This window comes from Aquarana catesbeiana, linkage group LG02 (assembly GCF_042186555.1).
Source record: "Aquarana catesbeiana isolate 2022-GZ linkage group LG02, ASM4218655v1, whole genome shotgun sequence".
Lineage (NCBI taxonomy): Eukaryota > Metazoa > Chordata > Amphibia > Anura > Ranidae > Aquarana > Aquarana catesbeiana.
Window position 1 is genome coordinate 675,815,124 of NC_133325.1, and position 24,415 is coordinate 675,839,538.

At 42.8% G+C, this 24,415-nt stretch overlaps 1 protein-coding gene and 1 long non-coding RNA gene across 10 annotated transcripts in view; one reads left to right on the forward strand and one right to left on the reverse strand.

Moving 5' to 3' along the window:
• The window catches only part of RAP1GAP2 (RAP1 GTPase activating protein 2), a 1,157,030-nt gene that overhangs the window by 345,266 nt on the left and 787,349 nt on the right, over positions 1 to 24,415 (forward strand). For all 9 annotated transcript variants that reach the window (XM_073616723.1, XM_073616725.1, XM_073616724.1 and 6 more), the window contains one exon: positions 13,968 to 14,003. In XM_073616723.1, coding sequence (XP_073472824.1) covers positions 13,981 to 14,003 — 23 coding nt within the window. In that variant the 5' untranslated portion in view covers positions 13,968 to 13,980. The remainder of the gene's footprint in view (positions 1 to 13,967; positions 14,004 to 24,415) is intronic.
• Positions 1 to 24,415, reverse strand: part of LOC141129010 (uncharacterized) — a 109,906-nt gene that overhangs the window by 83,382 nt on the left and 2,109 nt on the right. The gene's annotated exons all lie outside the window — the stretch shown is intronic.

A 24,415-nucleotide genomic window follows, 5' to 3' on the forward strand; every position in this document is an offset into this window, starting at 1 on the left:
GGGGATGGGAGGGACTGGGGGAGGAGACCGATCGTTGTTCCTAAGCAGTAGGAACAACAGATAAGTCTCCTCACCCCTGACAGAATGGAGATCTGTCTGTTTACATTGACAGACCTCCGTATTGTCTCTCTCAGGAGTGATCGTGTGTGTGCGGCGAACATTGTGGCCGCCAGGCAGTGCACCAGCTCCATCATAGCACCACGGGGGCGCTCCCCCTAGTGCTCTTATAGCGGCCGACGTACAGCTATGAAGGCTCGCCCAGAGGAGTCAACCTGCCGCAGTATAACTGCGGCGACTGGTCCTCAAGTGGTTAAAGAGTTGTTGCAGTTGTCATCTCCAACGGCTCCTGTGGGGGTAAGCGATGCATACACAACATAGGTACATTCAGCTCTAGTCCCAGCTGGGGGCGCATATTCTGGGTGGCTCCAAAAGACTCTACTAAGGAAAGGAGCCAAACTAAAGTTAAAAAATGGGACCAGCAACCAGGGGACTGGCTGAATTTAGATGGAAGGAAAAGTTAAAAACATGAAGAAGCAGCATACATTTGTGTTTACATCAACAATTTGCTAAAAAAAAATATAGAATTTAATATCACTTTAAGTGAGTATAGATTCACCTTTTACAAAATTTTGAAGTTAGATTAAAAGTATATCTAAAGGCAAATTTTATTTATGTTTTATTTATTTAGATGACTGGTTAAAATCAATGTCAGGTTTTTATTTCTCTCCGTGTCCCCACTGGGAAGTGGGGCTTTTTAATAATCCTGATCACCATTGTGTCAGGGATTGAAAGAAAAAGTAAATCAAAAATTTTGAGTTGCCACCAAAACCAGAATAGAGGGGAAATCTTCCAATGGGAAAACTTGCTCCAGTGATAACAGCCCAATTTCCCTCATATTGGAAGATATTCTCTCAGTTGTCAAAGAACTGAGAGCGGTTTTATCCCTTCCCTACTCTATCCAAAAGGACAAAACAATATATATGTTTTGGCTTTAAATATACTTTGAGCAGGTGTGTACATGACTAACCTAGCAAATGACCTCAGTCTACAAATTTGAAACTTTTGTATGGCCATAGTTATTTCAATGTATACTCTGAGGGCCCATATGTGTGTTGTGACAATGCATGCTGAAATGCACATTTCCACAATGCAAACTACCTTGTCTATGTTCATTACGTTGTAAAAATCTCATGGTTTTTTACCTTAATGCATCTATGCATTAAAGTGAAAAACATTTTGTGCTGCAGCTCCCCCCCCAGAGCCCCCCTTTTTCTTACCTGAACCGATCATTCCAGTGATGTGCACGAGCCCAGCGACTCCAGCCGCTGTCTCGGGTCCTCATTGGATAGATTGATAGCAGTGGGGAGCCATTGCTCCTAGAAGCTTTAGCTTTAGCTTCTAGGAGCAGAAAAAAACTCCTTTTTTGCATTTTTGGGAGTGATTTGCCGGCAGAAAAACACACTGACACCTCCCCCAATACAGAGCAGGCCCTTTGGGTCAGGTATGGATTTTAAGGGGATTCCCACGCCAAAATAAAAAAAAATGACATGGATGTCTCCCCCCCATGCCCATACCAGACCCTTATCCAAGCATGCAGCCTCACAGGCCAGGAAAGGGGGGATGGGCCCTCCTCTCCTGAACCATACCAGGCCACAAGTCCTCAACAAAGCACCTTGTCCCCATGTTGTACAAGGAGGCAAGGGCCTCTTTCCCACAACCCTGGCCAGTGGCTGTGGGGGTCTGCAGGCGAGGGGGTTATTGGAATCTGGAAGCCCCCTTTAACAAGCCCCCAGATCCCGCCCCCCCATGTGAATGAGTATGAGTTACATAGTAGCCCTACTCATTTACCAAAAAAAAAGGATAGTGTAAATACAGACAGGAGCCAGTTTTTGTCAAGTCCTTTATTAAAAAAATAGATCCCCGGTGTAGATCCAACATCAATCATGATAAACGCTGGCTGCTGACCCGAAAAAAAAAAGGTCCGCACACAACACTGGCTCCCTCCAAATGACAGCTCCGCTGCCTCCTGACGCTAAATAAACGAACGATAAGGGTCCGGGTTATATGTTGAGGGGGACACCCACACGCAAGGCTATTCTGTAGTACAAGGCTGCAAATACCTTTCAGTGGGATGGTGACATGTCTCATCTCTGATAACATTTATCATTGGTTCACCCATCAAACCTTGTTAGAGCATTTTTATTTAATCATATTTTTGTGCACTAGGCAATGTCCTGCAAGGAAGTAGATCGCTTTTTAATTTACAGCAACAATTTTCTTCTGATGGAAAATGTTTCTTTTTTTTTGCTGGCAGATAGTCTGTGATTGCCACTGTCACTATGACATCTCTGTTTAGGCCGATAAATGCAGAAACGTAATCTGACATCAAATATCTACGATAAATTTAGAAGAATAAAGAGTTATAAAATAAGAAAAGCTTGCTAAATACACGTTAGTGAGATTGGAAACCCTCTGAGACACATTAGATCTGTAGTTGATACTATTTTCACAGCAGGTCCCGCTAACAGCATGTTTACAAATACCAGCAGAAATCACTTGGCTAGATTCATGAGAGACAACTGGATTTCATGCAATCTCCATCATCCTTGCAGTGCGAAGCAGTCTGTCTTTCATATGGCCGCATGTGGAAGTCACTGGCAAACATTTTCTAATGTGTCAACGAAAAAGAAAATGCTTGCAGAATGTAAAAAGTATGCTTCTAGAATAGGCAGCTTGGAATAATTTACACTTATTGCTATTGCCATTAAATGAAAGGCAAATTCCGATCAAATTTTAAAGTGCTGCTTTAAAAATGGCTTGGCGAGGTCAGCCTGCATGCTAAGTGCCACTTGGCTTTATGGCCCATTTACACTAGTGTGTTTCAGTATTGCATGCCTGTTTAATGTGCAGTATTTGTTAGGCAGACCATTTGTTATGAGACAGTAAAAATGCAGGACATGCAAGTATTTTTAGAACAAAGCACAAGGTAACACAGTTCAAAGATAATCTTCTTCAACATCAATGCTTTGCGGTGCGCTGCCTAGGTACTTAGCAGTGCCATTCATAAACATCATGCACTAAGCTTTACGTATTACTGTTGATTGCGGATACGCATGATAAAAATGTAAATTTTTTTCTGCATGTTACAGCAACACATCAATCAGAATGGGCCCTTATGCTACTATTTACTTTTTCTAACTGGCTGCGCTGCTAGCTAAGATTTGGTGCATACTTTTGCGTGCAATGGAGTGTGCTTGTATTTCTGCCATTGTAGTGGTTGTAAACCCTTCCATATACCCAGTGAAATGGCTGGCCACAGAGGTGAAACAAATCCTCCTTCATAAGTTTACCTGTTTATCTGCAGTCTTTTCTTTTTGATTCATTCAAAGTGCAGAATTTATCAAGTTTGTCTGAGATGTCAGAAAACAGGGTGCGGAGAGCTGAAATTACACACTGCAGAGCTCAGTGAGGAGAGCTCTGGTTGCTGATTGGAAGGAAGGGACACCCCCTCCTTCAAACAGCACACATGAACAATGCTAAGGCTGTCAATAAAAGGCTGTGTGCTGGAGGTCCCTCCCCTGTCACCTTTTTACTCTTGGTGTCAAGAAAACTTGTCAGAAGTAGTTCATGCTGATGGCAGAGGAAAGCAGCAGATAGAAATGACAATTGGTGCTCTTAATTGAGGCAAGTACACACTATAGAAGGATATGCTTTGTTTATGTTTCACATCTGAGGGTTACAGTCACTTTAATTTTAGTGCGCTGCCCTACATGCAAGAAATGCAGAAAATAAGTCCCTGGCTCTTTTCCAAAATCATGCATTTTGGCACATCCATTAGTAGGTGCGTAGGGGTACCAATAAGAATTAATGCATGTCTGATAAAAGGCAGTGCGTCTCTGTGTGCGTCATAAAAGTGCCCAATTTTGCGCACTTCCCCAACCTGTACTAGGGTGAATATAGCCTAAATCCCTGTAGTTTTCAGTGTTCTCTGAATACTGTGAGCCCTCATTCTCATTGGGCATACTAGAGTTTAGTATGCCTCCCTAGAGTGGGAGGCTGTGTTTACCTGCACAGGGATGCACAGGTGTTTTGTCCGTCCCTGTCCAGGCAGTCCTATTCATGTCAGTTGGGACGCAGCTGCTACAGGGACACAGCCACTGCTTCCAATTTGATATCTGTGTGGGTGTACGGCAGTGTGAGTTCGAGGACATGCACCTGCACACAGCCGCACCCACACGGATGTCAAATTGGGAGCAGCGGCCATGTCTGTGCAGGTATTGCGTTACAGTTGGCATTAATAGGACTTCCTGCACGGGGATGCAGGAAACACCTGTCTATCCCTGTGCAGGTAAATATGGTCTCGCACAGGTGTGTGCTGTAGTATGCCTCATGTGAACTAGGCCAAACTGTGAAAATTAGTCACCCTGAATACCCAATCATGTGCAGGAAAAAAAATCTGTTCCCAAAATCCCAACAAGTAGCTTACTTTTTCAAATGTCTTCAAGCTGCTCCTATGACTTTCTGGGTCTTCTTCCTCTTCGCTTCTTCTCTGGCCTAGAGCAGTTTTCTGATGATGATGACATCAGAGCCATTTTCTACTCCAATGCACTATGAATGAAAAGGTGCCCGTACTATGACACCTATTTATTCATAGTATATCCTAGAGCTGCAAGATTCTGGCTAAAATGAGAATCACAATTTTTTGCTATTCTTAGCACCGCTTTACCGTTGTTTAAGTGGCGCTATTCGGCCGCTAGGGGGGAGGTTTTAACGCCCCCGCTAGTGCCTGAAAAGGGGTTAAATCCGCCCGCAAAACGCTGCTGCGGCGGCGCTTTGCTGGCGCTTTGCTGGCAGTATGGTGGTGCTGCCCCATTGTTTTCAATGGGCAGAAGCGGTGGAGGAGCGGTGGAGGAGTGGTGTATTCACTGCTCTTACACCTCTGCAAAGAAGCACAGCACCCCAGCTGAGGCTTTTTTCAGGCGCTAAGCAGGCGCTATTTTTAGCGCTGTGGCACCTGAAAAACGCCTCCAGTGTGAAAGGGGCCTTAATATCTAAATGTCCGTTGATAAAAGAACGAAAAGATTTGTGTTTGCTTTGTTTCTACTTATTGTGTTGTGATTAAACTTGGCAGGCTGCCTGGATTTTTTTTTTCAGCTGTGAGAACTCTCTGCACTTGTTAAAAAGAATCGCGACATGCTGTTTTGAAGATTGGGAAGGGAAAAAGATCGCGATTTCAATTAACGCTTAATCGTGCAGCTCTAGTATATCCTCAGTCTTTCAAGTTGAATGATGCTCAGCGTCATTCAGCCCTGAAGACTGAGTATATCTTGGAGTCAAAATAAGTACTACAGTATGGGGGACTGCTTTGTGTTGAAGGCATTTATTACAGCCCAAGCTGCTTTTTATGATTTTGTAGCCTGCCTGGGTGGGATTTACATAAAAAACGAATTTTCTGAAACTGGATTTTAAATTTCCCGCCCAAATAATTGGGTATTCATAGAGAACTTGGGTTCACTTTATTTACTAGCATTCACTTTGCAAAGAGAACAATCAATTTGCTAAATGCACAGCCTATAATCTCCTAATGAATTAACCCCAATGTGCTCACTTTGAGCTCCCCGTAGCCTTATCCACACTCATGTTGGAGCACAAAGGTTCAAAGTAAGCCAGGTAGACTTTCCGAGTGGTACATGGCTGCCATTGCAGGTCACCTTCTAAAAAAAGGTAGTTGACTTGTCTGCGACTTCACTAGTTTGTGAGATAATACCTGCACAAGTGTGCAGAACAGGATTGCAGGAGTGAAGTCAGAACTCCTTATCTGTATATACAGTATAGCTTATTTTTTTTAAAAAAGAGCACATGCTTACTATGCAGAAATCTGACTTTGAACACTTCAATACTGGTCACTTTCACCCTCTTCCTGATGACATTGACAATTGCTCCACAACACAGTACCCAGATGAAATTTTTATAATTTTTTCACACAAATAGAGCTTTATTTTTTCATAAATGTAGGCCAAAATGTATACTTTCTTTAGTGAAAAGAACACAAATCAGTGTATATAATTCTGGCCCATTTCACACACACATGTCTGTTTTGACGGACTCCACTTGCTCAGCAGGGATCGCTCCGCTGATCCCCGCTGAACCGGCAGTTGACAGGTCCGTCTCTGCTCACTGTGCAGGGACAAACCTGTCAGAGCTCCACTCTCCTCTATGGGGGATCGGATGAAAATGGACTGCATGTTCGTTTTCATTTGATCGGCCAAACAGATGGAAAATAGGGTTTCTAGCCATCTGGACTCAGCGGAGCGGAGGGGATCGGATGTCAGCGGTGACATGTCACCGCTGATACCCGTCGCTCCATAGAAATGCATAGAGCGTCTGTTCAGGTCTGCCTAAAAAACTGACAGGCGGACCTAAACGGTCCGAATGTGTGAAAGGGGCTTAATGCCCTGTACACACGGTTGGACTTTCCGACAGAAAATGTGCGATCGGAGCTTGTTGTCGGAAATTCTGACCGTGTGTAGGCACCATCGGACTTTTTCCATCGTAATTAACGACGCACAAAGTTTGAGAGCTAGATCTAAAATTTTCCGACAACAAGCTCCGATTGCACATTTTCCGATCGTGTGTAGACACAAAGTGCCACGCATGCTCAGAATCAAGCAGAAGAGCCACACCGGCTATTGAAATTCAATTTTCCCGACTCGTCGTATGTGTTGTACGTCACCGCGTTCTTGACGTTCGGAATTTCCGACCAACTTTGTGTGACCGTGTGAATGCAAGACAAGTTTGAGCCAACATCCGTCTGATGGATTTTGTTGTCGGAATGTGCGATCGTGTGTACAGGGCATTAGTCTGTATGATATATATATATATATATATATATATATATATATATATATATATTTATATATATATATATATATATATATATATATATATATATATATATATATATATATATATATATATATATATATATATACACAGTATCTCACAAAAGTGAGTACACCCCTCACATTTTTGTAAATATTTTATTATATCTTTTCATGTGACAACTCTGAAGAAATGACACTTTGCTACAATATAAAGTAGTGAGTGTAGAGCTTGTATAACAGTGTAAATTTGCTGTCCCCTCAAAATAACTCAACACACAGCCATTAATGTCTAAAACACTGGCAACAAAAATGAGTCACATGAAAAGATAGAATAAAATATAGAATAAAATATTTACAAAAATGTGAGGGGCATACTTATATATATATATGAATATGAAAATCAATCATACCTGATGTACTGACAGCCCAAAAAGTAAGAAAGTAGACAGTCCAAGCTAAGAGGCATGGTAAATATTTTGAATTTGTAATTTTTTGTCACAATTTTTTTTTTGGAGAATGAAGAAATTTTAAAAAACTGTTTTCTTCACAATTTTTTTTCCTACTGTCACCAGTGCAGTGTCATCATTTAACTGGTGTGGTGGTGATCAGGAACACTGACTGGTGACAGTATTTAAGGTGCTGCTTGCAGGACATTTTTTAGCGTCCTGCCAGCGCACCGCTCCAGTGTGAAAGCTGGAGAGGTGCTTTACAGGTGCTATGCAGGCACTATTTTTGATGTGTTCCCTGACACCTGCCATCATTATATCCTCTTTATATCCACTGTATTGTTTCTTTTGACTGACCTTTTTGTGAGAAATTACAGAAGTTTACAAAAAACAGGGATGTACTTAACCCACGCATCAAACCCACCATGCCTAAAACTTAACTTTTATTAAACGTATACATGAAAGCTCAAATAAGAATAAGCTGAAGTAAAAGACAAACAAACAAAAAAAAACTGCCAAGTGTAAGACCTTACTCATAGGAAAGTGCAGGTGCCATGCAGGAGCAGCAATCCATAGGGCTGGAGGATTTTGACAAAATATTTCCTCTAACAATGGGAGATCTCACTAATTGTCGCTAACAAGCAACAGTATTTTCTGCAAACCCCATAACTTAATCTAACACAGGGAATTACTGGGAGGAGTGTTCAGAGGGTGGTCTAGTGTGTTGTGTATGGTATTTGTATATTGAAATCATATCCCCTCTCAAACGTCTCTTCTCCAGAGAGAATAAGTTCAGTGCTCGCAACCTTTCCTCATAACTAATATCCTCCAGACCCTTTATTAGCTTTGTTGCCCTTCTTTGTACTCGCTCCATTTCCAGTACATCCTTCCTGAGGACTGGTGTCCAGAACTGGACAGCATACTCTAGGTGTGGCCGGACCAGAGTCTTGTAGAGCAGGAGAATTATCGTTTTATCTCTGGAGTTGATCCCATTTTTAATGCATGCCAATATTCTGTTTGCTTTGTTATCAGCAGCTTGGCATTGCATGCCATTACTGAGCCTATCATTTACTAAGACCGCAGGTCCTTTTCCATCCTAGATTCCCCCAGAGGTTCTCCCCCAAGTGTATGGATTGCATTCATATTTTTGCCAACTTTTACATTTTTCTACATTGAACCTCATTTGCCATGTAGTTGCCCACCCCATTCATTTGTTCAGATCTTTTTGCAAGGTTTCCACCTCCTGCAGAGAAGTTATTGCCCTGCTTAGCTTAGTATCGTCTGCAAATACAGAGATTGAACAGTTTACCCCATCCTCTAGGTCGTTTATGAACAAATTAAATAGGATTGGTCCCAGCACAGAACCCTGTTGGACCCCACTACCCACCCCTGACCATTCCGAGTAATCCCCATTTATCACCACCCTCTGAACTTGCCCTTGTAGCCAGTTTTCAATCCATGTATTCACCCTATGGTCCATGCCAACTGACCTTATTTTGTACAGTAAATGTTTATGGGGAACTGTGTCAAATGCTTTTGCAAAATCCAGATACACCATGTCTACAGGCCTTCCTTTATCTAGCTGGCAACTCACCTCCTCATAGAAGGTTAGTAAATTGCTTTGGCAAGAACTATTCTTCCTGAATCCATGCTGATTACTGCTAATGATACCTTTTTCATTATCATTAAAATCTTGTATATAGTCCCTTATCATCCCCTCCAAGAGTTTACATACTATTGATGTTAGGCTAACTGGTCTGTAATTCCCAGGGATGTATTTTGGGCCCTTTTTAAATATTGGTGCTTCATTGGCTTTTCTCCAATCAGCTGGTACCATTCCGGTCAGTAGACTGTCAGTAAAAATTAGGAACAATGGTGTGGCAATTACTTAATGTTAAGTTTCCCAACTCTAATTTTAATTCTGTTCTCTGTTAGCCATGGAGGTGCTTCCTGTGATGTGTCATGAGGATAAACTCTGCAGGTTTGGTTACTGAAGCCCCCCGATTCCCTTGTGAAGACTGAGGAGAAGAATGAATTCAATACCTTCGCCATCTCCCCATCCTTTGTAACCAGATGTCTTTCCTCATTCTTTATGGGGCCAATATGGTCTGTCCTCCCTTTTTTACTGTTTACATACTTAAAGAATTTATTTAGAATTTCCGCTATGTGTCTTTCATGTTCTATCTTAGCCATTATTATTGCACCCTTACATTTCTTGTTGCATTCTTTATAAAGTCTGAATGCTGATGATGATGATCCCTCAACCTTGTATTTTTTGAAGGCCTTTTCCTTTGCTTTTATATGCATTTTTACATTGGAGTTAAGCCATCCAGGACTTTTGTTCGCTCTTTTAAAATTATTACCCAATGGGATGCATTGGCTAATGCCCTTATTTAATATGCTCTTAAAGCAAACCCATCTCTCCTCCATGTTCTTTGTTCCTAAGATTTTGTCCCAATTTATGTCTTCTAGCAAGGTTCGTAGTTTAGGGAAGTTGGCTCTTTTGAAATTCAGTGTCTTTGTATTCCCCTTATGTTTCCCATTTGTGTAATTTATACTGAAGCCAATTGACCTGTGATCGCTGTTACCTAAATTGCCCCGTATTTCCACATCCATGATCAGGTCTGTATTGTTGGTAATCAGTAGATCCAGTAACGCTTTATTTCTAGTTGGCGCGTCTACCATCTGACCCATAAAACTGTCCTGCAAGACATTTAGGAACTGGCAAGCCTTAGATGAATGCGCGGTTCCCTCTGCCCAGTCTATGTCTGGATAGTTAAAATCCCCCATTATGATAACACTTCCCTATCCTTGCTGCTAATCCAAATTGTGATAGGAGATCTGTCTCCCCTTTCTCCCTCAAGTTAGGGGGCCTATAGCATACTCCCAGTATTATTTTCCCCTTAGCTTCATCCCTTTGGAGCTCTACCCATAAGGATTCCATCGTACAGCAGTATCTCTAATTCACCCATCTTGTCCGCCAGGCTCCTGGCATTTGTGAACATGCCACGTAGTTTAGACCGGTCACATATTATCCTCTTATTGGGTGTTCGGAGATTGCAACTAGGACTTGCTACTATACTTACCTTGGGTTTATGTGCTTTGGTCAACCTACCACTAATGCCCCCAATACTACCCTCTGGAATATGTTCCATGCTGACTATCTCTACCTCTGGACCCTCCCCCCCATTGCCTAGTTTTAAAACCTCTCTAACTTTTTGGCCATCTTCATTCCCAGCTGATCTGCACTATACCAACACTTCCTCCATCAGCACTCATATGTCTCCCTTTAACCTCCTGAATGGTCAGCACACTTAACCCAGTAAATTTGTGCTTGTGTATTAAAGAGATCAAACACAGAATTAAAAAGAAAAAAAACATGTGGCCATGCGCTTTGGTTGAAACAACACTACACTATGCACCCCTGACAAAGCCCTGACAGAGGTGAAATATGTTGGGTTGAGGGTTTTCTTTTCTTTTTTTTTTTTTTGTTTCAATGTTTTTATTAAAGAATCTGCATGTTACATATAACGAGACATAGAGCTAAATATCATCACAATCTTGAAATACAGTGTTGAGTTGCAATGTTATCATCGGTATACAAAGATAAAGAAGAAGAAAGAGAATCGAGTAGTAACTTACATAAATCAACTAGAACATGTAGAACGGTAAGAGGTCTTTGAACCGAAAGGGGACTTGAGATTCTCTTGGAGGATTCTATACTGATTTGTACTACAAGTTTCTCTGTGAAACCGAGTATCAAGCTGTTCCACCCACACACCCCTATCGGGATCTAACTGTGCGTGGATGGAGGTGTCACCTGTCTGACTTAGAGTTGCCATCTTGCCAGTCTCTTGGTTGTGTGATGCTTTCTACCGTGTGGTTTGGTTATTACGGCTATGTCCCAGTAGTATCATGTGATCTTGGTGTAATGGTCATATGCTAAAATTTGGGTTTTATTTTTTATTTTTTGTTTGATAACTTTAAAACATGGGTACAAATTTACTGGGGTAAGTTGGAATGTGCAGAAGGTTAAAGGTAGAGCGAAGACGAAGGAAGTTTTGGTATAGTACCGTGGTGTTACCAGACTGGACACATACTGTAAGGCTTAGGACTTTAAACCTGTAACATAGTCTACATATTACATATTTACATATTCTTACTCATTTAAAATAAAATTTCTGCTTTAAACGTGTTTCTTTTTTGCAAGGAAATTGGTAGCATTTTGACCTGCAGCAAATAATTACAATTTGTTTACATCCCATTAGACATCTGTACCCAAACTCCAAATATCAGCATCATTAGGGCAGTGCTCATAAGATGAAGTATTTAATCTTAATCATACCATGCCACAATCACATGCAATGATTTAAATTACATTTTTATTTTCCTTTTAGTTCAAACACTACTGTTTACACTATTATGCAGTATAAACTAGGAGTATTGTAATTTATGGCATGTAAGGTCAATAATAGATAAAACAAGCACATAGTAGCTGAATCTGTTTATCCTCAGGTAGGTTATTTTAGGAAACCACTAATGAGAGATAAATGAAGGCTACCCTTCAATGATAGTTCCCCGCCAGTCATGGCTTTCAACTCTTTTTTTTAGTCACTGGCCTGGAACAAGCCTGCAGAGCAAGGTCAGAGCTCCATCAATGTTTCAGGCCATTGAGAACTGAGGCACAAAAAGAAAGTCTATACTATTTCAACAACTTTCATTACATACAGATATAAGTGATGCCACAACAGAGCTAGCAATGCATAATATAGAAATAAATAACTTCAGCGCAGGCATGCTTTGGTGGTAGCCCTCTGTCATTTAAAGGACAGAGACACACCAGAAGATCAGGCTTACTCAATGGCAGGTGAAGACCTCCAGTGTGCATCTGACATAATCCAACAAGCAAAGTAAAAATGGCAACCACTGAGATCAATTTATATCCATCAAAAGTAAGATGCACATGGGCAGATCTATCCACAAAACAATCTGTTTCAACAGGAATTGTTGAAACAGTTCAGACTTTTTTTTTGTTTTTACTTTTTTTTGGGGTTTTTTTTGTCCTTTTGGCTCCTAAGACAAGCAGGCCTGGCAGTATGAGGTTGCCTTCAGGGAGTAATACAAAAAAATATATATTCTGGCTGCAGCATGTCACTAGTGGAACCAAGATAGAAGAGAGTGATGGGAGAAACAAGATGGAAGGCACTCTAGAAGAGTTTGGGCTGGCAGCTACTAGTAAGGCATACCATGGTGAAACAATGATGAACATAACAAAGGTTAGGGAAAGTGGCAAACAGTAGAAAAAGTTGGTAATGTAGCAAAGGTCAGGATTGGCAGCAAGCAGTCAGGGTATGCAAGTATGTGGCAGGGGTCAGTAACAAAAAAAGTCAGGTGCACTTGGTTAGCAGGACTCACTATCACAAATTCAGAACCACCGGCTGATACCCTTTAAAAAGACACCTCCTTCAGCATGGACCTATCACAAAGTTGGGGACATGTGGCCAGAACCAATCACAAAGCTGGGGACATGTGGCCAGGACCAATCATAAAGCTGGGGACATGTGGCTAGACTCATTACCCAGTAGCTGACAAGAAAGATGGGGAAGTAAAGGCTGGCAGCAAGTAACTGTTGTGAGGAGCTGGGGGCACTTTGGGGCAGTGGAGGTGCAGCGCTGCATTTCATTGCCAAGCAACTAAGATGCAAGCCACTGCTGGGAATAGACAGCATGGCCAGTCGGCAGACAGGTGAGTATGCAGGCTGCCTAACCAGAACAAGGAGAAGAAGCTCCAGAGACCATCCTAGGCACAGCTTACTGAGGGATAGGACTCTCTTAGGGATTGATTTACTGAAGGCAAATACACTGTGAACTTTGAAAAGTGCAGTTGCACTCTCTCTCAGTCTCTCATTTGGTTTTAGCTGTGACCTCTACTCACTGGAATCCTTATTTACACCCATTCGCAGAAACTATTACATATCCAAATGCTGGTTTCATACTCCTGAGGGATTATCTCTAGTAGGATAAAATGATAGGTGAATCCAGCTGCAAAAGATTAATACCTTTCTTGTGACCTTGTGGGAGTGGCAAGAAATACAGTCTACTTTAGGGAAATCCCAACTGGAGCCACCAAGAGAGTGTTTACAGTAAGTTTTATTCTAAAGGGGTAAAATAAATGTATTGATACTTTGTATGCATGTATTCAGGGACATAGCAATCCAATATGCCAGTGTGGATTATCTTAAAAGTTGTTAAAACAAAGAAAAGTGTTTTGCCTATCTTCACCAGTCATTTGTCTTCTCTCGAATTTCTGCCTTAGGGAAATGGTAGCTGCAATCTAATTTGATTGCTTTAGGCAACATGCTACTTCTTCTTTACTAATAAATACGAAGAATGGTTTCCATTTAATGTTTACTGGATGTTTATCTCCGTACATGTCTGTCCGTAGAATTTAAATGCAGCATTGTGTTTATATCAGTCTATATCTGCTGATAAAGTTCTTTCTATGGTTGATCTATGAGCTAGAGAGTTTAGCTACAGTGACTCCATCTAAGCAGAGAGCCAATTCCAGGTCACTGATGCAGTTTGAATAGTAAGTAAAAGCTAAATAATTAATTGGTCTATTGATTTTATTCTTACAGGATTGACAAAGCAATGCTGGCCAGCCTGAAAGTCAAGTAAGTTCTACCTTGGTTTTCTTTCTACAAATTTAATCTGTTTTGTTAATTTGACAAATTGACAGCTTACATAAACAATCTGCTTTGACATTTTTGTGGTCCTTTAAAAAAAAGACTTGCATGAAAACAGGATTAATAGCTAATTCTGAACCAGCTGGGGACTTTTGTTGCGTACAATGATCAGCATATTTTATAATGATTTCCAATAAATACTACTTTATAAATGGAGGGAAAAGTGATCTATAATGATGTCAAGTCAAATTATTTATATTCTCTTATTTTAAAATTTTAAACAACTGTCTTATATTTTTTTACTTTAAATGCACGTTATTTATTTTACTAATAAAATATGTTATTTAATTGACAAACAATTCCCAGGGCACTGTGGGTTATTTAAAGAAACAATGCAAGCAGTAGCTGCCTGTCTTGAGACTGGCTTGGTCCAACTGCTCTTAGGAAGTTTAATGAGGGACGGGGATGATCTACTAAGACTGGAGAGTGCAAAATCTGGTGCATCTGTGTATGGTAGCCAATGCACTTCTAACTTCAGCTTGTTCATATAAACTTTGACAATAAAACATGGAAGCTGATTGGTTTCTATGCAGAGCTGCACCAGATTTTGCACTCTCTGGTTTTTAGTTCATAGAATGGACACAAATTTGTTCTTAAAATAATCATATAATTACCTTGTTGGAATGTCCCTAGATAATGTTGCTTAAGCCTGGTACGCACTACGCTGTACTAACTATGCAAAGTTAGTACAACGATCTCCCCTGCTGAGCTGTTGTGTTCTGACAGGGGGATGGCCCCCCCGCTATAACACTCTGATCAGCGTGCTCTGCCATTGGCTTAGAGTGCTGATCGGGAGCATGCTCATCCACAAGAAGCCAGGCAAAACGGTCGGCTTCTGTCGGACAGACCGCCATACACACAGGCCGAATGTCACCCAATTGTTTTTAACCACCTGATGTTTCCCGACATTCAGCCTGTGTTCAGGGCTTTAGGATGGAATATCTGTGTCCATTGTTTGAAAAAGTTTTTCCCTTTATTTTCTAGGCTTTCGGTTACCTGCATTGTTTATTGTTAAAGTGTATATAAACACGAAGAATAATTCTTATTTGGTAGTCTGTTAAATATACTAACCAAAATGCTTTGTTATATCTATTCGATAAGTGCAAAAAATGCCTGTTGATAGTCCAGTACTGTTCTGCTTCCCATGAGCTCTACAGTGTTATCTCAATTAATGTTATCAACAAGTCTGTTAGAATTGTTATGGAGAAAATTAATGCATACATCTCATATAAGCAGGGCTTTTTTTCAGGGGGAACTTGGTGGAACTCAGTTCCACCACCTCTGGCTCAGACCCTTTGGTGCCTACTTACCACAATCACTTGTAAACGCAGAAGTCTGGTTTCTGTGTTTACAAGTGACAGCTCTGCACTCTGTATGTAATGCAATCCTGGTATTTAATGCCCCTTTAAGACCCTCCTACTGTTTTCGTGAAATTTGACTGAACACCCAATATTTGATATGATTTGGATATAAGAACTGGAAAGCAGCAATAAAATAAATTTTTGTTTTTAGGTTCAGACACATTTTAAAGCAGAGTTCCACCCACTTTTAGGCCCCTTTCACACTTATACGACTTGTCCCACGATTTTGTACTGCAAAATCGTATGACAAGTCATTCTCCATGATTTTCAATGACTACCATTCATATTGGCACGACTTTAAGTCGTGCCGACTTGAAAGTAGTCCCTGCACTACTTTGGTCCAACTTCTATGCGAGTTGTACTCCATAGACCTCAATGTTAAACCCTGAAGTAGCATGCAAGTCGTGCCTGAATAATATAGACACGACTTCAGCACGACTTTGTAAGCACAAGCCTGGCCTCGCTGATCGGGAAAGGAAAAAAGTTTTCCTTTCCCGATGAGCGACAGGCAGTGCTGTATGAATCCAGAGGGGGAACTCCACGCCAAGTTTTAAATGAAAAAACCGGCGTGGGTTCCCCCCCAGGGGCATACCAGGCCCTTAGGTCTGGTATGGATCTAAGGGGAACCCCCTACGCCGAAAAATCGGCGTGGGGTCCCCCCCAAAATCCATACCAGACCCTCATCCGAGCACGCAGCCCGGCCGGTCAGGAATGGGGGTGGGGACGAGCTAGCGGCCCCCCCCTCCTGGACCGTACCAGGCCGCATGCCCTCAACATGGGGGGTGGGTGCTTTAGGGCATGGGGGCACCCTGCGGGCCCCCCCACCCCAAAGCACCTTGTCCCCATGTTGATGAGGACAAGGGCCTCTTCCCGACAACCCTGGCCGTTGGTTGTCGGGGTCTGCGGGCGGGGGGCTTATCGGAATCTGGGAGCCCCCTTTAATAAGGGGGCCCCCAGATCCCGGCCCCCCACCCTATGTGAATGAGTATGGGGTACATGGTACCCCTACCCATTCACCTAGGGAAAAAAAGCATCAATAAAAAACACAGTACACAGGTTTTTAAAATAATTTATTAGGCAGCTCCGGGATCTTCTTCCGACTTCGGGGGTCCTCTTCCGACTTCGGGGGTCTCTCCGGCGTCCGCATCTTCTGCCGGCTCCACCGCTATCTTCTGGCGCTCTTTTGCCAGCGGTGGTCCGGACCTCTGGATCGTCTTCTTCCCTCTTCTCTTCCAGAGATGTTGACACGACGCTCTCTCCAGCCAGAATGGTCTCTGTGCGCTCCGCACCGGACTTATATAGGCGGTGACCCCGCCCCCTTATGCCGTCACAGTCCCTGGGCATGCTGGGACTGTGACGTTTTAGGAGGCGTGGTCACTGGGTGAGGACCACGCCCCCTTATGACGGCACAGTCCCAGCATGCCCCGGGACAGTGACCTCATAAGGGGGCGGGGCCACCGCCTATATAAGTCAGTTGCGGAGCGCACAGAGACCATTCTGGCTGGAGAGAGCGTCGTGGAAGAAGATCCCGGAGCTGCCTAATAAATTATTTTAAAAACCTGTGTACTGTGTTTTTTATTGATGCTTTTTTTCCCTAGGTGAATGGGTAGGGGTACCATGTACCCCATACTCATTCACATAGGGTGGGGGGCCGGGATCTGGGGGCCCCCTTATTAAAGGGGGCTCCCAGATTCCGATAAGCCCCCCGCCCACAGACCCCGACAACCAACGGCCAGGGTTGTCGGGAAGAGGCCCTTGTCCTCATCAACATGGGGACAAGGTGCTTTGGGGTGGGGGGCCGCAGGGTGCCCCCCATGCCCTAAAGCACCCACCCCCCATGTTGAGGGCATGCGGCCTGGTACGGTCCAGGAGGGGGGGGGCCGCTAGCTCGTCCCCACCCCCATTCCTGACCGGCCGGGCTGCGTGCTCGGATGAGGGTCTGGTATGGATTTTGGGGGGGACCCCACGCCGATTTTTCGGCGTAGGGGGTTCCCCTTAGATCCATACCAGACCTAAGGGCCTGGTATGCCCCTGGGGGGGAACCCACGCCGGTTTTTTCATTTAAAACTTGGCGTGGAGTTTCCCCTTATGATTCATACCAACTACTGTATGTTTTAATTTGTTAATGCCAAAAACGTGGCAAAGTAGTACTGCTCCCAAATCGCGGTAAAATCGCGGCAAATCGCGGTAAAATAGCGGCAAAATCGCGGCCGCAAAATCGCGGTAAAATCGTGCGACTTTGAAGTCGTATAAGTGTGAAAGGGGCCTTACAAGGTGGTCTTAAATTAAAGACCACCACTCGTTTTTTGATATCTATGTATATATATATTTATTTCTTTCATACCTTTTTAGAAGTACCAAGTGTACTTCTGTCCTAGCTCGGCTGCGGCGCAGGACCTGGGGCCTCTTCTGCGGCGAGCCCTCCTCCTTCACCCCTCTGCCTTCTAGGTCCTGTGTGTGTCCCAGAAGATGAGCTGGCCATTCACAAAGCGCCGCCTGACAGGAAACCGGCTGTGAAGGCTCCACTGCTGGTTTCCCTTAGTTAGAATTACGGCGCCTGCACCTGATCCGATGGACGAATCGGACTCAGGGGGCCGACACTGTGGGCTCCCTGGACAGGTAAGTGTCCTTATTAAAAGTCAGCAGCTACAGTACTTGTAGCTGCTGACTTAAAAAAAAAATATATTTTGTGGCTGGAACTCCGGTTTAAATATGAAAATATTGTTCAATGTTTTCCATGTGAATGGAGGGGCACCTTGCTTCCATAAACACTTCCTGTCTTAGGGTGAAAATGGTGATCCTCCATAGATAAAGTTGAGTAAGTGAGTGTCACCCTAGCATAAGAAGTGTGCTTCTGGCAGGATAACTGGGTGAAAATAAAGAATAAGAAGCCTGGAAAAATGAAATTAATTCAACCAAGACTTCGAAGGACTGGTAAGCTGCAATATATTAAATGTTTGTTCTTGGGATTAGATACACTTTAAAAGATGGTGTGTAGCTGGTTGGCACTTCCTGTATCAACATTGCTCTGCGCACTGTGTTAGTGAATAAGACCACAAGATTGTCCCTACAAATACTGTTTCTTCAGAGAACTAGGAATTTTGTTTCTAATATTTGCTTCTTCTTTGCTCTTGAAGGTGTGTTTCTTGATTCCGCCAGTCTCTAAGCATTTCAGCAGCCACAATAATTGGCATTCACACTTGAAAAATGTGATATCATTTAATGTGCACCTTATTTCTGCTGCATGGAAAATAAAAGCTTTTCTCTTGTCCCAGCCGATTAAGACTCCTGCACTGCTCATACAAATTAGATCTTTGTCTGGCAACCAGGCTGCTGATTGCAGTACCTATGCCAGTTGGCTTTTAGAGCACTTTTAATTCTCAGGATCATTATGGGAAAAATAAGGTGGAAAAAAGGTTATTTAGGAAGAAAAAATACTCTATTAGAAAAACATAGCAAACAGATGAGGGAGAAAGAGAAAATCTTTGCCGGATGGGTCATTTTTGCATATGCCGTGTGATATTATATTTATTCTATTGGTCATGTCAGTCCAGGACAAAATGGCTTTTCTTTTTTGTAAATTTGCTCATCACTGCTAATTGCTTTATTCATTGTATTTACTATTTTTTTTCTCTATAAAATCAATGTTTTGAGGCTTGATTTCAGTCTGAATGTTGTTGGTCCTTATCAAGTCCTCTGTGTTCATTAAACGTAAAAAAACAAAATCAACAGAGACCTAGATTCCCAAAAAAGTCTACAATATACAATAAGGTAGCAAAGGTGAGTGTTTTAGTGAAAAAATCTTTATGAAGAAAAAAAAAAAAGCAAGATAGGTTTGCTTTGAAGCTCAGTCCCCCAGCAGCACATACTCCCCTTCCACTCATCCCTACCATTCTATTACTTTTGGATATATAAGTGTTTGACTCAAACACCATCCACTCACATCACTGGTGCTTGGTGGTTGGCCTATCTGCAGCTTTTGATAAAATGATAACTGATTATTCTGCAAGGCAGGTCCTTGCAGAAGGACTTCTTGTTATAGGGGGGGGCAACAGGCCTCTAATTGTTGTCTGCATTAATAAGTGGAATGATGACAAATAGGGTTGATTTACTAAAGGCAAATAGACTGTCCACTCTGCAAAGTGCAGTTGCTCCAGAGCTTAGTAAATGAGGTGAAGCTTCACTTTGTAAAGAATAACCAATAACCAATGCAAGGAAAATAAAAAAAAAACTGCATTTTTGCTTGCACATGATTGGAGGATGAAACCCATGGGGTTTTCGTTTTAACTGTCTTTACATTTGCACAGTCGTTGCAAAAATCCCTGTTTTTTTTTCTAATATGTGGGGAATGTTGTTTTCTATGTACTTCCTATGATTTTCAGTTCCATCTAGTGGCCATAATGAGGTATTTTCCTGATTGTGATATTTCAGAAAAACACTGCATTAGGGCCACTAGATAGAGCTGGCAATCAGGAAATACTTAGGGAAAAAACATTGTACTTATTACAAACATTACAGGGATGTGTGTGTATATAAATGCTGAAAATATTCACTCAGCTATTTTTTTTTTTTTCAAAAATAATTCAGACCGAATTTTTATGTACCTTGACATGCCAATTGCTGTATACTTCCATAAAAATATTTAAACGAGTAGTATATATACCAACACTGCCCCCTCGAGTATGAGAACCTATGGGGTCCCTGGTTGGACAACCCAAGCTTGAGCCCACTTGATTTAGTAATAATGAACAAAATGCAGAACTGACATTAGACCATACGTTTATCATACCAGTTTGAACACCCTTGGTGGCTTAAAAAGTAGATGTAGGTAGCCTTTCAGACATATAAAGCAGTATTTTTTTAGGGGTGTGTGTTATCCTACAAGAAGTCTATCTATTACTAAATCAAGTGGGCTCAAGCTTGGGGCCGAGCAATTTGTAGTGGCAGGGCAGTCAGTAAACAGTATTGTAGTGGCAGGGCAGTCAGTAAGCAGCATGTAGTGGTTGGGCAGTCAATGAGCAGTTTGTAGAGGCATGGCAGTTAGTAAACAGTATGTAGTGGCAGGAAAGTCAATGAACAGTATGTAGTGGTTGGGCAGTCAATGAGCAGTTTGTTGTGGCAGGGAAGTCAGTAAACAGTATGTAGTGGCAGGGCAGTCAGTAAGCAGTATGTAGTGGCAGGGCAGTCAGTAAGCAGTATGTAGTGGCAGGGAAGGCAGTAAGCAGTATGTAGTGGTAGGGCAGAGAATGAGCAGTTTGTAGTGGCAGGCCAGTCAGTGATTAATATGTAGTGGCAGGGGAGTCAGTAAACAGTATGTAGAGGCAGGGCAGTCAGTGATTAGTATGCAGTGGTAGGGCAGTCAATGAGCAGTTTGTAGTGGTAGGGCAGTCAGTAAGCAGTATGTAGTGGCAGGGAACGCAGTGAACAGCATGTAGTGGTTGGGCAGGCAATGAGCAGTTTGTAGTGGCAGGGGAGTCAGTAAGCAGTATGTAGTGGCAGGGAAGGCAGTGAACAATATGCAGTGGTAGGGCAGTCAATGAGCAGTTTGTAGTGGCAGGGCAGTCAGTGATTAGTATGTAGTGGCAGGGAAGTCAGTAAACAGTATGTAGAGGCAGGGAAGTCAGTAAACAGTATGTAGAGGCAGGGAAGTCAGTAAACAGTATGTAGAGGCAGGGAAGTCAGTGAGCGGTATATAGTTGTTGGGCAGTCATTGAGCGGTTGGTAGTGACAAGGCAGTCACTTTCTGCATGGCTAAAGATGGAAACATCCTGAGTTGCTATCTCTGCTCCTTCTCTTGCCCCCCCTTCAGGTGTTTAGACAGAATGAATCAGTCACCTGTGGAAGTCGAACCCCTACCCCACCACCTTCGACTGTCCGGGGAGAAGCTTCTGAGCGCTCCCTGGCTTCTGGTTACTCTGCACTACTGGGGAGGACAATCTAACTAAAGAGAGGGGAGAGCCACAAGCTGACCTGATGGGGGCCAGTACAAGATGACTGCCTGTACCCCCTTATTGGCGATCCTGGTTGTGGGCACCTCAAGAGTGGACCAAACTTGTAGCCTGTCCAGTCTCTGACCACCAGCTCCTCTAACGTGTTAGCAGTCTCTGATAGTCATTCCTGGCATTACGTATTCTGAACTTTATGTGCGCCCCTTTGGTGATATCAAAGCACAGGGCCCTCTGTACCTCGTAAGTTGACAGCCACTGGTTTAGATCTACCTTTATATAAATAACAATTAATTAAGGTTAGCACTGAAGAGGACAATGCTTTATTGTTATTGCTTGTACTAAACCTTTTTTTTATGTCCTAGGCAAAACAAGCATAAAAAATACTTGAGATAAAATCTGCAGAATATACGTAACTATTTTTACACTCCTCTATTTTGTTGCAGTTCAGTAGTGCAGGAAACAGCCCGCAGCATAATAAATAAGAGCAAAACACATGTAGAATACTCTGGTGAACAAAGGATAATTTGATATTTTGATGCTGAGAATCTACACTGGCTTTGATTTACGATTTGCTAAAGGCAAATAGACTTTGCACTTACATTAATTCTCCCCAGAGCTTAGTGAATGCGGCGGACCTTCACTTTGTAAAGAATACCCAATCAGGTGCAAGGGAAAAAAAAAAAAAAAACAGAATTTTTGCCTGCACATAATTGAATGATGGAAATCAGCAGAGCTTCACCACTTTCACTAAGCTCCGGGGAAAAGGAGTGCAACTGCATTTGCAAAGTACACAGTTTATTTACCTTTTGTAAACCCCACTGTCTTTCAGAAATAAAAAGGTAGAAATAAAGAGGTATTTCTATGAATTTATCATATCCATCCATTACTAACAGTTGTAAGAACAGAGTGCCACATAATGCTTTCCTAAAGAAAGATATTTTTTTAAGCACAATCAGAAACGCCAGTCACTAATTGTTTATATTCACGAAGCGTTGCATCAAATCTCATTAAATTGTGTTTGTGCTGTAGTCATTTAGCATACAGAAAGAGAGTGTCTGGTGCACCTGACTGTGTATCGTTAACCTTCACTGATTTTGGATTCTGTTGCCAGCATCATAAATGAGTTTTGGCAGATATATCAGATGTGTATGGTGCGCATGTAAAAGCTAAACAGATGTTAGTAGAATGCATACACCTAATTAATATCTTCTGTTTCCAGAAATTAAATCTCAAGCCTGGGCACAACAACAACAAAATACCCTTGTAGTGCGCCCCCCACATTGCAAGGGTTAAATGATTCTTAGGTCAAGGGGGTTGCAAAAGAGACTGTAATACTTACCTTTCCCTTGCTGGAGCAGGCCCCCTCAATGTGTGCGAGCGGTCCCTCGTGGCCTCCTCTGTCAGCTGCTCCTGGCCACAGTCACAATCTTATCGCCACCATATACAGTGCAGGATTAAAAGCCTTCTATTGTTCATGATGATGATGACAATGAAGTCTGCCCAAAGACTGGAGCTTAAAAGAGAACACCTGTTCTGTTTCAATGTCGATTTATGATTGACATACATAGACCCAGTTTGTCTGCATAGTATGGCCACCTGCTGACTTGGCAGCATCCACAGGCAGCTTAACTCTTCAATAAGACACAGAAGTTGAATTCAACACAAATTTACTTCAGCTCATTTCAGTACAGATGATATTTTTCCAGTCTTTTGAAGTATGATAAGACCTTAGGGTTGATTTATTAAAGGCAAATAGACTGTGCGCTTTGCAAGTACAGTTACACTGTAAAAGGACATTTGCTCCAGAGCTTAGTAAATAAGGGGAAGCTCTGCTGACTTCCATCATCCAATCATGAGCACGCAAAAATGCTGTTTTTTTTATTTTCCTTGATTGTGATTGGGCTCTCTATGCAAAGCGAAGCCTCACCTCATTTACTAAGCTCTGGAGCAAATTTTCTTGCAGAGTGCAAGTGTACTCTCAAAATGCACACCCTAATTGCCTTTAGAGTGCTTTCACACTCACGCTGTTTTTAGCGCCGCTTTACCTTCGTTTTAGCGGCGCTATTCGGCCGATAGCGGGGTGGTTTTAACCCCCGCGAGCGGCCGAAAAAGGGTTCAATCTGGCCGCAAAACGCCACCGCAGCGGCGCTTTGCCGGCAGTATAGCAGCACTGCCCCATTGTTTTCAATGGGCAGGAGCGGTGTATTCACCGCTCCTACACCGCTGCAAAGAGGCTGCTGGCAAGACTTTTTGTGACGCCCTGCCAGCACAGCGCCCCAGTGTGAAAGCACTCGGGCATTCACATTGGGTTTGCAGCTGAGGCACTTTTCAGACGCTATGCAGGCACTATTTTTACCACTGTAGTTCCTGAAAAACGCCTCCAGTGTGAAAGGGGTCTGAGTAAATTGACCTCTAAGGCATCCCTAAACCCTCTCTCTGTGAATAACTAACACTGTTTGAGGGAACGTGGAAGAAGTTGTGGGGTGGACAAAGGAAGAAACCAAAATGACATTAACCACTTGCCGACCAGCCGCCGCAGTTGTACTGCGGCAAAATGGCACAGCTGGGCGAAACGACGTTATGTTATGTCGCTTCGCCCTGTGACCACTAGGGGCTCGCTTGCCCCCCGGAGCCAATACGAGTGCTCGGCGGTCACGATCACCACCGGGCTCCCGCGATCGCTGCTGACACACAGAGACCCAGGATCTGTGTGTGTTAACACGGTTTCCAGTTCTCTGAGGGGAGAAGAGATAGATCGTCTGTTCATGCAGAGTATGAACAGCGATCTGTCATCTTCCCTGTACAGTCCCCTTCCCCCCTCAGTTAGAACATACACTAGGGAACACAATTAACCCCTTGATCGCCCCCTAGTGTTAACCCCTTTCCTGCCAGTTACATTTTTACAGTAATCAGTGCATTTTTATAGCACTGATCGCTGTATAAATGGCAATGGTCCCAAAAATGTATCAAAAGTGTCCGATGTGTCCACCATAATGTTGCAGTCCCGATAAAAAATGCAGATCGCCGCCAT